Below are 15,010 nucleotides of genomic sequence, written 5' to 3' on the forward strand. Positions count from 1 at the left end.
AGTGGTAATGGTGATGAAAACACCCATTTTTTCTAAATGCTGATTGAAAATTTTGAGGTCATACTAGTCACCCAATCTGAGTGGTGTCTTTATAAATGAGGAGAAGAGACACAGAGAGACGGAGGACAGCCATGTGAAGATGCATGTATAAGACAAGGGATGCCTAGGGCTACCAGAAGCTGGGACAGACAAGAAAGGATCTTTCCCTAGAGTCTTCAGCGGGAGCATGATCCAGCTGACACATTGATTTGGACATCTGGCCTCCAGGCTGAGACTGTAAATTTCTATTCTTATAAGTCTCCCAGTGTGCAGTATTTTGTTAGGGCAGCCTGAGGAAACTAATACCAGGTCATTACAGGTTCTTTAGGCAAGAGAGGACTCACCCTTCAGATAGGTGCGGAGGGATGCTGTCAAAGGAGACTCAGCCAAATTTGAGGACTTGAGGACTTTAGCTTCATCACAATTTGCCCACATGTCCCCATCCCAAATTTTTAGAGACCCATTCCTTTCCAACCAGTGCAGACTTGGTTTCAAGAAATCTCAGCCCTATAGCTACAAAACTGTTTCCTGATTTAGGTCTCAAGCTGGGAATTTAAAGCCCCAAGAACATCATTTTCATTCTCTAAATTCTCCAGCACCCTTAGAAGCAATCAGTTCTCTCCCATTATATTCCCTATTTCCAGTAAAATATTTCTACAGCTACAGCTACTCGGTCATCCAAAGTCTTGCTGTCTAGCCTTCTCTAGGCATTTGATTACATAGTACTTAAGTACTTTTTGGTATTGCATGGCACAGACTACTAATGTCTCGTTTATCGCTGGTAACAAGATCATTACTGCATTTAAGTCTAGTTAGATCAGAAAACCAATTTCAGATGTTTTCCATCCTTTAGGTTCTATTCTCCTGAAACCACTTCTGGTATCAATTACTATATCTGTTATGGTTTAATAAAGGGGAAAAAAATGACTGTGAGTGTTATGGGATGCGGGATTTATTACAGGAATTAGACTTCAGATAATTCTAGAAGGGAAGGTCTAGGAGGAAAGTTAGAGAATTAGAGTCACTAACAGGTCTATTGGACAAGCCAACCACATACAGCCACCAAAGTGGAGCAGGAAAGGGAAGCTTGTAAGAGGTCTCTGTGAAGCCATTACCTCTGGGTAGCTATTGCCTCTGTGGTTTTACACCCAAAGACACAGTGGTGGGCTTGGGGCTGCCGCTGGTCATCAGAGACACCTGTTAGGAAGGAGAGACAGGTATGAAATGGGAGAGATCAAGGGCAAGCTGGAAGGTGCCGGGTCCCCTGCATCTGTCCATCATCACATATACTAAAGTGTAACGTCCAGGGCTTCACATCCACGCGCCACATCTCATGCAAGTTCTATTTTGGCCAATTCTGCTCCTTAGAAGCGAGGATGACAAAGCTTCATCTCACTTACTGTGGACATGTTATCAGGAAGGACAAATTCCTGGAGAATGACATCATGCTTAGTAAAGTAGAGGGACAGTGAAAAAAGAGGAAGACCTTCAATGAGAGAGATTGACACAGTGGCTGCAACAATGGGCTCAAACATAGTAGCAATTGTGAAGATGGCACAAGACCAGGCAACATTTTGTTCTGTTATACATGGGTCACTACTAGTTGGAGCTGACTCGAGGGCACCTAACAACAACAACAGCCCAGAATCACAGAGAAAAGGGGATTATGGGAATTATAGTTCCTATCTTAATCAAAATGGTATAGCACAATCTGGCACAAAATCTCTCTGTGCTAGTTTTCCTCAATTGTCAATTGGGACAATAATATTTATCCTGCCACTGTTTTACTGTTGTTACAAGAATGAAATAACTGAATATAAGAAATAGCTTTGAAAATTATAGCACATAGTATACAATATTTTTTATCCATAGCCCAACTTTATAGTAGTTAACTACTCACTACCCACTGAAATAATGATCAGACATGCAAAATTACTAAAAAGCTGCAAGAGTTATCTATGTCCCAGAAGGTACTTTCTTTGTACATTTATTATGTGAGATGGAAAGGAATATCAAAATGTGCTTCTAATGACCTTCATACAATAAAAAACAACAGTAGAATAAATCAACTCAACTGAAGTCACATCCAAAGCTGTTAATAAGAAAATGTGATAACAGTGACAGTAAATTAGAGAGCCCAAAGACTCACCAGTCAGCTGATTGAAGAATAATGGTCTTAGTCATTATAAGTACTTTTGACTATGTGGGATAAAGGTTGTAATGAATAGGTGATTGAAAAGAAGATCATCTTAAGAATGAATTTCCAGAAAAATATAAATCCAGTTGAGATTATTTCAATTTTGAGGAGTGAAGAAAGTAAGTTATCAGAACTTGTTCTCAAAATTTTGTCTTATAAATGTGATTTGGCAATACAACAAAACGCATAACTCTTTAGAGTTTTGGAGAATTGATGCTGATATTTTAAATTCATGAACATTTATCCCAGAAATTGTCTTTACTTATTTGATGATTTATACTGCAAAGCCACTACTTTCTCCCTTTAATAATACTGGTTTCTACAGGTCAAGTGCTACCCAGTATAATTTTATGGCATCTTAATTAGCAGTTCTCCATAATGAGTAGACAAAAGTCAACTTTTGACTTAGAATTTTGGAAGTAGCACGTTACAAAAGAATTGATGTTTCATGTAAAGGTATACATGTGTCTAGACATTAGTTGTAGTTTTAAAAATCAATAAGCGTGAGTAACGTTAAAGTATAAAGTCTAGAAGAAAGATGTAACATATCCATTATATGGAGGATTAGTGACTATTGATATTCAAATCCCATCTCAAGAGCATTATTAAAAATGAATTATTAGAAAATGAATTATGGTCCATTTTTCTAAGACTACCAGTTGAAAGTGTTGACAGAGATATAACTTGTATTTCTACATTTATTCACCAATTTATTTAATAACTATCTTGGATATATTTGCACCTGCAATATGTTCAGGTATCACATAAAAATGAAGCCTGCTGCCATCGAGTTGATTCTGACTCATAGCAACCCTATAGCACAGAGTAGGACTGCCCCATAGGGTTTCCAAGGAGCAGCTGGTAGACTGGAACTGCTGACCTTTTGGTTAGCAGCCGTAGCACTTAACCATTGTGCCACCAGGGCCCCAGGTATGTGTGTGTGTGTGTGTGTGTGTGTGTGTGTGTGTGTATGGTATATACGTATGTATCATGTAGGACTCTGGAAATATATAAAAAGACGAGTTAAACCCTACCATTAAGAAAGTTATCATTTAGTAGAAAATGATACTCTTGAAGAGAGTGCTTCTTAGCTCAAGTAGATACATGGGACTCAATGTGCAGCTCCTGGCCGGAAGTGAGTTGTGAAGGCAGAAAGGGACAGGAGCTAGTTGAATGGACGCGGGAAATCTGGGGTGGGAGGGGTGTGCTGTCACATTAGAGGGAGAGCAACTAGGGGCACATAACAATGTGTGCATAAATTTTTGTAGAGAAACTAACTTGAACTGTAAACTTTGATTTAAAGCACGATAAAAAATAAAAGAAAATTATCATTCAACAGAGACATTTATCCATTTTAAAAGCTCTTCAGCAATCTTTTAAGGAACTAGCATATTGTGTATTATTTGGAAAGTAAGTTACACCCTGCCTGCCATTATAGAAGCTAAAGGGGGCAGATATCTCCTCGCCGTTCCTGATGAGGGACACTGGTTCTGGAACAAGTGAGGCAAACACAAAGGGGTGTTTAGAACTCACCCACCTGCAGGGCAGTGATGGTGGGCAGGTGCATGACAGCACTGTTCCAGACAGTCACGGAGCTCAAAGTGGTGCTCGTGCCTCCTGTCTCATGGCAGCAACTAGAGTTGCCACATCTTCTTCCTGTTTTCCAAGCTTATTCCATCAGTGTCCAGGGAATTCTATGGCCCATCTTTCAAATAAATTAACTTCTTTATTTTTTTAAACAGTCCAAGTCAGTTCCCAGTGCTTACAACCAAGACCCCAAAGTTTCACAGACACAAACAAAAATATAACAGGTTTCTATTATTATTCACGGTTCTGGGCACTTGCTGAATGAACACTTGCCATCTGGCAACTCACGTCTGTTTGTTCTGGGGTATTTCCTAGAATTGATTCTAGGTTTCTAATATTCCTCTCTCTTTGTTTTCTGGATGAAGGGTGGCCCCAGCGTAGCTGTGTATCACATGCAGAGCCACTTGCTGCCTCTCGGCCTAAGTCAAGGTTCTAAGGGAACCTCTTTACGAAGATACAAGTGTTGGGGTACCTGCTGCATCACAGATCTTGAGAAATGATTTAGACCACTGGTGAAGAGTTTAGGATAAATTTCTGGTAAATCCAAAAAAGTAAGCTAAAAAGAGAGGATTATTCACTCTAGGTAGGAAAAAAAAAAGTTATGTAGGAAAGAAAACAATTTTTACCACATGTCTGAACTGTCAAGAGTGTCACCAGGCCATAAAAAAATAAACACCATATAGTCATATAATCAAAATTTGAAATGAATATTTTGGGAGGATGGGCAGAGGAGAAGGGTGTGCAAGTGTGGTGAGTTTAGGGAGCAGAAGGAGAGCTAAATCAATAAAATAATGTCTAAACTCACGTAGTGGTATGAGTGTGCTTTTAGAGAGGTGGACAGAAGTAAAATAATCAGGAGAAGTGAAATGTATTGTTTCATTGGAGGGGAAATGGGGGAGGGGAGGAGGCTCTATTTTTCAAAAAAAAAAAAAAAAACCCCATTGCACAGCTATTTGACCTTTTCAACTAAATGCACTTATAAAATACACAGAACCTTGCTGTTCAGAATTGAATTGTGTACCCCTAATATATGTGCTGTGAATTCTCAGCAATATAATCCCATTTGGGAATGGGTTTTCTCTGTTATGTTAATGAAGCAGTGTTAGTACAGGGTGTGTCCTAAATCAATCTCTTTTGAGATCTAAAAAAGTAAGATTAAGCAAGCAGAGAGGAGAGGAGAGATGGGGGAAGATAGATGCCACACCATATGAAGATCACCAAGGAACCAAGGAACAAGGACTTTCCCCCAGAGCCAACAGAGAGAGAAAGCCTTCCCTTAGAGCTGGCACCCTGAATTAGGACTTCTGGTCTCCTAAATGGTGGGAAAATAAATTTGTTTCTTAAAGCCATCCACTTGTGGTATTTCTATTATAAAAATATGTATATATATATATAGCAGCACACATAACCAAGATAGTTGCATTGAGAGAGAAAATACAAAGTATCAGTGATTTTTCCATTTTTTTTTTCTGCATCTAACATTTCATGATAATTTTACACTGTAGGAGTTTTCCCCTACTGTTTGCTGGCAATGAAACTAATGATTATGGAGAACTGTTTTATTCATTCAAAACAACAAGAAGACAGGACATCCAGGTAAACATTTACATACTCTACACAAACCAAGTAGCAGAAATTGCAGACTAAAACCTGACAGCATGTTCTAAATAGGATGACAACACAATTTATCATTCAAATAGGTACGACAGGCATAAACCAGAATCAACCCAGATGTTCCTCACCCATAGCCCAAAATTATATCTTTTCTCACAACATCTTACAACATAGTGCTTTGAATCTGGAAAATATATATGTAAGCCAATCTTGAAATTTTATAAAATTTCTTTAGAAAGCATTGGGCAGTTAATTCTAAATGCCACAGTTCTGCCTATTGCCTCATTAGCAATAGAGACGTTAAAAAAAATTGGTTTAACTTTTCAGATAAATGGTCAAGAGCCCAGAGAATCTACTAGAATAATTCCAATGAACAGCCCAATGAAAAAATATACTAATTTATGCAAAAGCCTGAATGTCAGGGTCAATATTTCTTAGACATTACTTCTTAACAATGGCCAAACTATTAATCATTGCGATCACCAAACAATGATGCTACATGTTTGTATTTTTTCATATTTTTCAAAGAGATTTTCTTATCACTATGTGGAAAGAAGCTAAACTTTGTACTCGGTTTAGCATCCCTACCTATGCCTCTTGAGCATCTTTATTCTTCATTATCTTCAGCTGGAATTTCATAAAAGCAGCACAAAATAGAGCACATTATTATAAATCAAAGAGAAGCATTTTGATCAAGGAATTGATTTCCAATTTCAAAGTGGACCCTACCAATTTGGGCAAAATTCCTGTCATTGAGATTTAATTTTTAGTTAATACAGTTCTATATCAATCAACTTCACTTGGATGTTTATGATAAAAGTAAACCTAAAAAAGTTATGTTTGTCTTAGTTTATCTTGTAAATTGATAGTCAATGTATTTTAAAATCTGTGTGCACAGTGTTTTTAGGAACAAAACGAAGTACTCGAAACAGTCTACAATTTTCAGTTTTTACTAAGTGAAAATTATAGTTCTCATCCATCTGTCTCCCATCCATAAGCATGAAGACAAGCTGATGAAATTTCTATTCTATTTCCTCTGAGTACATAAAGGCTGTTAGATAACATTTGAAGGTCCCTCTGATGATAATACAGTCATAGTCAACACACAGTCATCATAGGTTAGTAAGACGCATTCTTTCCGACAAAACTACGTTCTCCAACTATGACATTTCATCAGCTCCCCTCTACCTTGTCATAACACAGCAAATCCCTTTCATTGGTTACTTTAATGTAAGTATTAAAATAAGGGCATTCAAAGGAAGCACAAATTTTTATTTAATGTTGTATTATACATTCACATTAAGTTGCATATGTAAAAAAGAATCTTAGGAAACATATTTCCTCCTAAGCAGCACCTTTCCAAAAGATTTAAAACATAGTTTATTATAATTCTGATCTTTAATTCTGTGGACCTGTTTTGATCTATTTCCTTAAAAACAACTAGAAGAGTTAGTAAAACAGATGAGGAAAAACAAAACATATAATAGGTAGAATTCCAAAACTCTAGTGAATAAAAGCATAATGTTACAAAAATAAAGCAGTTGTCATCGAGTTGACTCTGACTCATGATGACCCCACATATGTCAGAGTAGAACTGTGCTCCATACTGTTTTCAGTGGCTGGTTTTTTGGAAATAGATTGCCAGGCTTTTCTTCTGCGGTACCTCTGGATAGACTCGAACCCTCTACCTTTCAGTTAGCAGCCAAGTACATTAACTATTTGCACCACCCAGGGACTCCAATGTATAACATTAAAAAAAAAAAAAAAAAGGAAAAAAAAGAGGCTAAAATGCAAGCGCTTTGTTGAGTGGAGACCTCCAGAGGAAGGAAATGAATGAACTGAATTCCGTCAGGCTAGTAGCAGTTCAAGTTATGGGAGCACTAGGGGAGGTTAGAAAATTTTCAGCAGAACTTAAGAGGTTTGCCAAGTGCTGAAAAACACCCTGGGCTCTGCAGAGGAAGGACAAATAGAGAAGAGATAGCGTAGGTAGTTCTCATAAATTTTTAAGTGAGAGATTTTTCTAAAAGAAATTTAAAGTTCCCACAGAAAAAGACAAGTTCTATTTGTCCTGGAGGCTTTGCAAATGTTAAGTGGTGTGCCACAAAAGTCTACCGTGAAACCTGAATAAAAGCCACCAGGACAACACTATCTGGCTGTACTCTTCACACCCCCAAGAGTCACTCACTTTCTCTGTTGAAATAGGATTTACATTTCTATATATTGCAGTCACCTATATTAATCATTGGGAATTTGGTTATCAGAATCTTCCAGAAAGTAATATTTTTACTTTAAAAAAAAAAGACAGTTTTCCTTTTAAATGATGCTAAGCCCTGATGGCACAATCATTAAGCACTTTGTCAACCAAAAGGTTGGTAGTTCAAACCCAAAGAGTTGGTGGTTCAAACCCAAAAGGTTGGCTTCATGGGAGAAAGAACCGGCAATCTGCTCCTGTAAAGATTACAGCCTGGAAAACCCTATGGGGTAGTTCTACTCCGTCACATGGTGTCACTGAGTCAAAATCGACCCAACAGCACCAAACAACAACACGTTTCTTTAAGTTTGCTTCACTGTGCAGCTGACAGAGACTCAGCAATGCAATCTTTCATAGGTCTCATACAGTTTACAATACAGTAGATCATTTTCTTGTAAACTCTTTCAGCTCTGTTACACTAGTATCTTTGTGGAAACACTTCATGAATCCAGATGTAAAGGTCTTCCAGCAAACATAACAAAAAGGAGAGTTGTTCACTCTTCTTGTGTATGCACAAGTCAACTGGGAAGTGGTCATTTTCTCCCGTCTCAAACAGATAGGGCCACTCACAATTTCCCTAATTCATAGAATATTTGCATCATCTGGCATGCATGCCATTTAAAGCTAAAGTCATAAAAATATTCACTGATTCACTTAAAATAAATTACAACCTAGAATCTGTCTAGTCAACATGAGAAATTGATTTTGTCTTAAAAAAAAATTTTTTTTTTTAAGATTATTGTGAGAAGTCTGTAACTTTGATATTGAAATGCAGCTTTAATCAAAATGAGTAATGAAATCTTTTAGAGATGAATAAGCACTACATTTGGTAATGACCATTGTGGCTTCAAGGTGACCATGGTAGTTATATCTAGTCCCACAAATGCTTGTCATTGTTTGCTTCCATCTAGAATTTCGATAATACCAGATACATCTCCGAATGCTTTGATTTTCAGTGACGTCACTAGGATTGTCTTTGGCCAATTTGTGAAACAGAAGTTTCTCTTTGTATCTTCCAAGTCTTTGATTCCTTATCATGCTCCCCGTGCCCTTCCAGTTAGCAGGTTCCTTTTCCCTCGATTTTCTACCCTACTCCCGTATATCACCACCTTCTACTGTCATCCTTTTTCTTGTATTCAGGATTCACGTCATTATTTTTAAAAGGCCTAAGACAATTTATATATTAAAAAAGTAATTCTCAAAAAAAAAAACATCAAAAATATGAAGTTATTATCAAACCATCTACTACATCTGATCATAATTCTGGGCTGAGTTCTTGACAGAATAAAGATAAATTTGTTTGTGAATAGAAAGGGAAGAGATCTCCCTGTCACATTTAACCCTCTTAATCACCCATTAATCACCCATTTATTCTATAGCCAAGTACTCTTCTGGACTATGCTAACACAGTAGATGCTAAAAGTCGGAAAGAGTACACTAAGCTAAATCCACTTCACTTTTTAGTTGGTTAACAAAAGATATCTTGAAATGTCACTGCAGTCAACATTTGTTTGTCACCTCCCCAGCTTCCAGTCTCCCCTTTCCAGCAATATCTGGAATTTCTCAGTAGTGTAGTTTGGCCTCACTCCCAGCTCTAGAAGTAAACCCTTAACTGACTTAAACCAATTCATCCTTTCTGGTCATGATGCCAGTTTAATGATGGACAAATCATCCAATTTGTTTGTTTCATCAGAGAACAAACTTTCTAGCAGACAGAAACAAGGATGTATGGGTTGCCAAGAGTTATCGGCACCCATCTTGGAAACACAAAAGGAGAGTGTACTGAGAGTAAGGCCAGCACTAAGAAGTGGATCCAGAAACCAGCTTATACTCATACTTAATTCTAGACGCAGCATTTAAGCCCTAATAAATAAGCCTTGCCTGAAGCTAAATCTGCTCCTGGGTGGTTCCATTACACGATTCAGTAAGTTCCCTCTTATATATAAGCTAATTATATATAAGAGTTCAGGTTTACTGAAACATTTCTGTTAAGAATGTTTTCTAGACAATGCTGCATTTTTCCTGTCAAAATGAAATAAATACAGTCAACCTGCATCTAAGGTAGACACTGGATAACAGGAAGAAATTGTCCAAAGATTTCATGTTCATAATACTCATTGTTAATTTTCTCAGATCAAAGAAAAAGCTTAGACTCTAATCTTTGGTCTACGGGGGAAGGCTGGATAGTTGACATAAATATCCTCTCTTGCACCATCCGAGGGTTGGTTGGTAGAGGTGGGACTTCTGTAGTTGGTGGCTGTCTAGAGAGACAAACAGCAAAAGATTTTGATAATATTCTTCACCTCAGCAACTAAAATAGACAAACCATAAATCTGCTCTTTTCAGTTCAATCAAGATACAGGTCAAATTCCCATTGAGATTAATTTCATAACACATTCCCTTCATTGTGCTGAACTTCTGTTAGAAATCATATTCTTGATTTGCGGCATTCTGCGTGAGATGCAACCAAAGCTTAATCGAGATTAGTGCTTGCCATATTGTGTTATGAATTACCTGCTTAGGTATTTAGCTTCGTCTCCCAATATTAAGCTACTTTTGATGAAAACAATTATTTATTCATTTTTATATAAAACATCTTTGTGTATGGGGTTTCCATGAGTTGGGCTAACTCAATGGCCGCTAACAACAATTTGAATGTCTAATATAGTATTTTCCCATAGTAACCCCCCCCCAAAAAAACCAAAACCATTGGTATGAATCAATTCCAACTCATTGCGACCCTATAGGACAGAGTAGAACTCCCCCATAGAGTTTCCAAGGAGTGTCTGGTGGATCTGAACTGCTGACCTTTTGGTTAGCAATCATAGCACTTAACCACTATACCACCAAGGTTTCCTTTAGTAGACACCCATTAATGCCTGTTGAGTGAATGCCTTAATAAATTAATATTTTTTAAATCATACAGTGTCATGGCTTGAAAAATAAGCAGCTCTGAATACAAGAAAAAAATTAAAAAATAAATTGTCATTCACTTTCAAGATGATGTTATACAATCATTAATCTTCCCCACTCTAACCAAGTCACTTAGACCACCCATAAGTAGATAACGGAAAGAATACAGGAAAGAGATGGGAAGGAGGGAAAAAGAAAGACAAGAAGGAGGGAGAGGGGGGTAGGAAGGGAAGAGAAGGGAACAAAAGAAAAGAGGAAGGAAGGGAATGGAGGGGAAGGAGAAGGGAAGGGAGAGAAAGAGAGAAATGTCCCTTGGTGGGTAGTTAGAAATTTAGAACTGTTTTGGTGTTTGCAACAAGAGAGTTTAAGTGTCATTGTTACATACATAGCCTGCCTAAACAAAAGAATCAAGAAGTTCTAACTTCTTGATCTTTCAAAGTCCAAGTTACTATCTAATTTTCTCCAGTAACAATCATGAAATGGCACAAGACCAGTCAACGTTTTGTCCTGTTATATATCTATTATGTTATACGTAAGTTCAACATGAGTTGGAGCCAACTCGGCGGCAACTAACAACAAGAACAAACAGGAGCCTTAAAATGTTCGATGTCTAATGTAGAAAGTTGCAAAGATCCTTTCCTCTCTTGAAATTCATGATAACAAATTTGGCTTTGGACTGGATTAAGTGGTCAACAGCTAAGGAAGAAGAAGGAGGTCCAGAAATTGTATATGACCAAAGCACCACTTCATTGCATGCTAGGGTGCAGATAAAACAAGGCAAAGCTTCTTGACTCTTTGCAGTTGAAAGAATCATCCCATGAATTTGTTAGGGAATTTTTTTTTTTTTTTTGCAAAGAGTAAGTACTTAATAAAATAAAGTGAAGATAATAGATTAAGAAGTCTGAAGCACACGTATTAGATTGTCAGAAACTAATTTTTACTTTTAGGAGACACAGAATTCAATTGCAAATAATCAAATTGAAGGGAAATTGATGCAATGTGGATAGAACTTGGGGAAAATGTTTTATTATAAAATTATGTACAATCAAATTTCTACTAGAGAGAGATATTTGACTGATAAACCAAAAAAAAAACCAAACTCTTTGCCATCAATTCCGACTCATAGAAACCCTATAGGACAGAGTAGAACTGTCGCATAGGATTTCCAAGGAGCAGCTGGTGGATCTGAACTGCTGACTTTTTGGTTAGCAGCCAAGCTCTTAACCACTATGCCACCAGGGCTCCATTTGACTGATAGTACCATTTTAATCAAACAATAAGGGGCAGGAGCAAGGTAGGGTGAGGAGGAAAAATTTATACTTTCTCAGGCTTCTATAACCATAAGACAGTTCTTTAGTTTTATAACTATCTTGAGCATTCATTAAATAATAAATTAATTCAAATATAGTAGTAATAATAAATAGCATGCATTGTGCCCTTTTATGTGCTTGATACATTTCTGAGTCTTTCATGAAGTCTAATTTAATTTAATCCTCACAATAACCTCATGACATAACAAATACTGCTATGCCCGTTTAACAGAGGAGGAAACTGAGGGACTCAGAAACATGCCAAGGTTCACACCTAATAAAGCAGCAGGGCCGGAATGTGAAGCTAGTGCATTTAACATCCGTGACCTACTGTGCCATCCTGCCTCCCGAGTTCATGCCAATGTTGACCATCATGATGTCGGTGGAATGGCTCCTTTATTTATATTAATATGAAACAAACTTAGTCTCAAGGGTGTTGATAAAAGGAAAGTAGTTCAGAAAATAACTATTTCCTCAAATAGCTGACACCCAAATTATAGGCAACTACTCACTTGGCCAGGTTATTGAAAGAAGAAACAAAAATTGTTAACTGCAAAATGGACTGACTTTACAAGACATATGATGCACAAAAATGACAATTCTGAGTGAACTTACCTTATTTCGCGTATCCCAAGGCCCTTGAAATAGACCTCTTTTCTGTTTCCTCCTTCTGGGAATACATATTCAATAGAGGATATTAAGACATTAAACTTTAGCACTAGTATTATTTCAAATTCACTATGCTTTAACCTGTACCCCTAGCCCATATACACTTGTTAAATGTGTTGAAGTAACTATCCACAGTTGCCTTATACATACTTACTCAAAATTCTATGAACATGAAATCTTTTTCATAAATTTTTTTTTTCTCCAAGATGGTTACAGATGGTGAAGACAATTAAGTGGATATCCAGCCAGTGTACATCAGTTATTATTTCAGTGATTTTACCAAAGAATTGTTCATAGTGGGGTTATTACACAGATGGCTCAAAGACCGCTCCAAATAACCTTAGGACTTACAGATTTCCCACAATAAAACCACTTAAATTTCAACGGTATAACTTTTTGGATGACAATAGTAACAGTGAAGTTTTATGGAACCTTCCTGGTGTTATTCGAAACCACCGGTATGTGTTACCTTACTTAGATTTCACCATCATGCTGTATTTAACAGATGAGGAACTTGAAGCTTAGAGAAGAGCCACGAGTTGCCCCAAATCCTGTGTTGGTCAATGGTAGTATTAGGATTTGTAGCCACAGCCCTCCCTCTTGACTCTCAGGCTCTACCTCCTCTGGAAGCACGTCTTTATGCTGAATGGGTCATCTAGAACCACACTATTAAATAAACTCTCCACAGTTCCCATGACAGCTATAGAAACCTAACTTCAGGAGGAATCTTAGAAGAGAAAGCACAAAAGAAAAGTGACAGCTGTAACTGAATGCAATAGATGAAACAACTATAACCAAGTGCTGTAAAACCTGTGAAAGCTGGCACCTGTGTTAGGCGGAAACCTGTCAGAGAAGGAAAACTAAGAAATTTTCCACTAAAACGGGCAATAGAAAAGTGATAAGACTGCACCCTGCCGAAGGCAGAAAACTTGCGAGACCTTGAAAAACAAGGCAGGCTCGTCGAGGGCAGGCTCTCACAGGCTTCACCGTTTGTGAAAAGAGCTGTGGGGAGATGCCGACTATCTGTTAGGTCTCCCTAAAAAGAAGATTCTTGATGAACAGCAGAGAAAATGGGTTACATAAAAATTTAAAGATTTTTTCTTGTCGTTTTGTTTTAAGAGGTTATAATTCCTCCATGAAAATCTTGAAAACCTGGCAAGGTAGTCTCTAAGTAAGGAAAGGTTGTCCATCTGATGGATACTGACCTCTGATGGCCTCTTCTGGTCACTTTGCAACTCTAGTGCAGCGTCAGCAGAATTGCAAAGAATCTCTTTAGCAAAATGGTCGTGTGAATATGGCAATAAACAAAGGTTTCTGAATAGATGATAGGATCTAATACTCATAGATTGTTATTATGTGTAAGGTGTGTTTCTAGATGTTTTAAACAGTTTAAGTCATTTAATCCTGAATAGAAGCCTATGGTATGAATGCTATTATTAGCCTCTTTTCACAATGAGAAAACTGAGACACAGGTTTATGACCTTTGCTCTTTGGTTAGATCATGGTGTACAAGGCTTGCTATCCCATAATATAAACTTAACATTCCCAAATAGATCCAAATATAGATTGATAGAGAGAAAAAATAAGCCTAGCGTATACAATGTGACGAAGAAAAGAAAAGGGCATATGGTGCTTAGAATCAGATGATCTGTGTCTACTTGTACTCTGCAATTTTCCAGCTGAGTTATTTACATTTCTAAAGTTCAGGCCTCTCGTCTATAAAATAAAGACAGTAAACATAATGCAGATTGCTCTAGGTTGACCAACCATTCCAGTTTGCCTGGGATGGAGGGGTTTCATGGAGCATGGGACTTTCAATGCAGAAACAGGGAAAGTCCCAGGCAAACCAGGACAAGTTGGTCACCCTATTTGTTGTGAACATCAAAGTAGACAACTGTAAAAATCAATGTCTAACATTTTGCAGGGGCTCATTAATGCTAACTTGCTTCCTACAAACACAGGCATCCATCTATAAAATATATTTAGGCTCCTCTCATGTTTATCAGGGCTGCACACTTCCCCTAGCCATGTCCATTAATAGTGTTCCTCTCCTATCAGTAAATGACAACGAAGCAAACAAGTCACAAAGCAACTATTCAACTGCCTCTGCACATCAGCTACTGGCCCTGGTGTGAAGTGAGAGCTCAGTCTGGTTCGGTGCCCTATCTGATTTATCATGTCTTCTGTTTGAGTCAGTGCACATGAAGCTGCAGAGTTCGGAAGGGCAATGTTTAAGCCCTTGGGCTGTTTTTTTCAAAATGTTCCCATTTGAAGTAACAAGATACTAGTGGTGAGGCAGATAAAACAAGTTCTTTTTCCTCTGTGGGTTTCCTCCATCCACTAATCTTCTTTTTACCACATTTAACCATGGGGGACAATATATTCTATAGTTCAGTTTAGCTGTTCGTGTAAAAGTGATACATTTTCATG

General features: G+C 37.6%; 1 protein-coding gene across 3 annotated transcripts in view; it reads right to left on the minus strand.

Moving 5' to 3' along the window:
* Window positions 1-6,688: 6,688 nt before the first annotated feature.
* The window catches only part of CD226 (CD226 molecule), a 101,860-nt gene continuing 93,538 nt past the window's right edge, over window positions 6,689-15,010 (minus strand). For all 3 annotated transcript variants that reach the window (XM_049902002.1, XM_049902001.1, XM_049902003.1), the window contains 2 exons: window positions 12,527-12,581; window positions 6,689-9,949 (listed from right to left, as the gene is read on the minus strand). In XM_049902002.1, the coding sequence (XP_049757959.1) occupies window positions 9,836-9,949; window positions 12,527-12,581 (169 nt within the window). In that variant the 3' untranslated portion in view covers window positions 6,689-9,835. The remainder of the gene's footprint in view (window positions 9,950-12,526; window positions 12,582-15,010) is intronic.

The sequence above is a fragment of the Elephas maximus genome, chromosome 11, assembly GCF_024166365.1.
Source record: "Elephas maximus indicus isolate mEleMax1 chromosome 11, mEleMax1 primary haplotype, whole genome shotgun sequence".
Classification (NCBI taxonomy): domain Eukaryota; kingdom Metazoa; phylum Chordata; class Mammalia; order Proboscidea; family Elephantidae; genus Elephas; species Elephas maximus.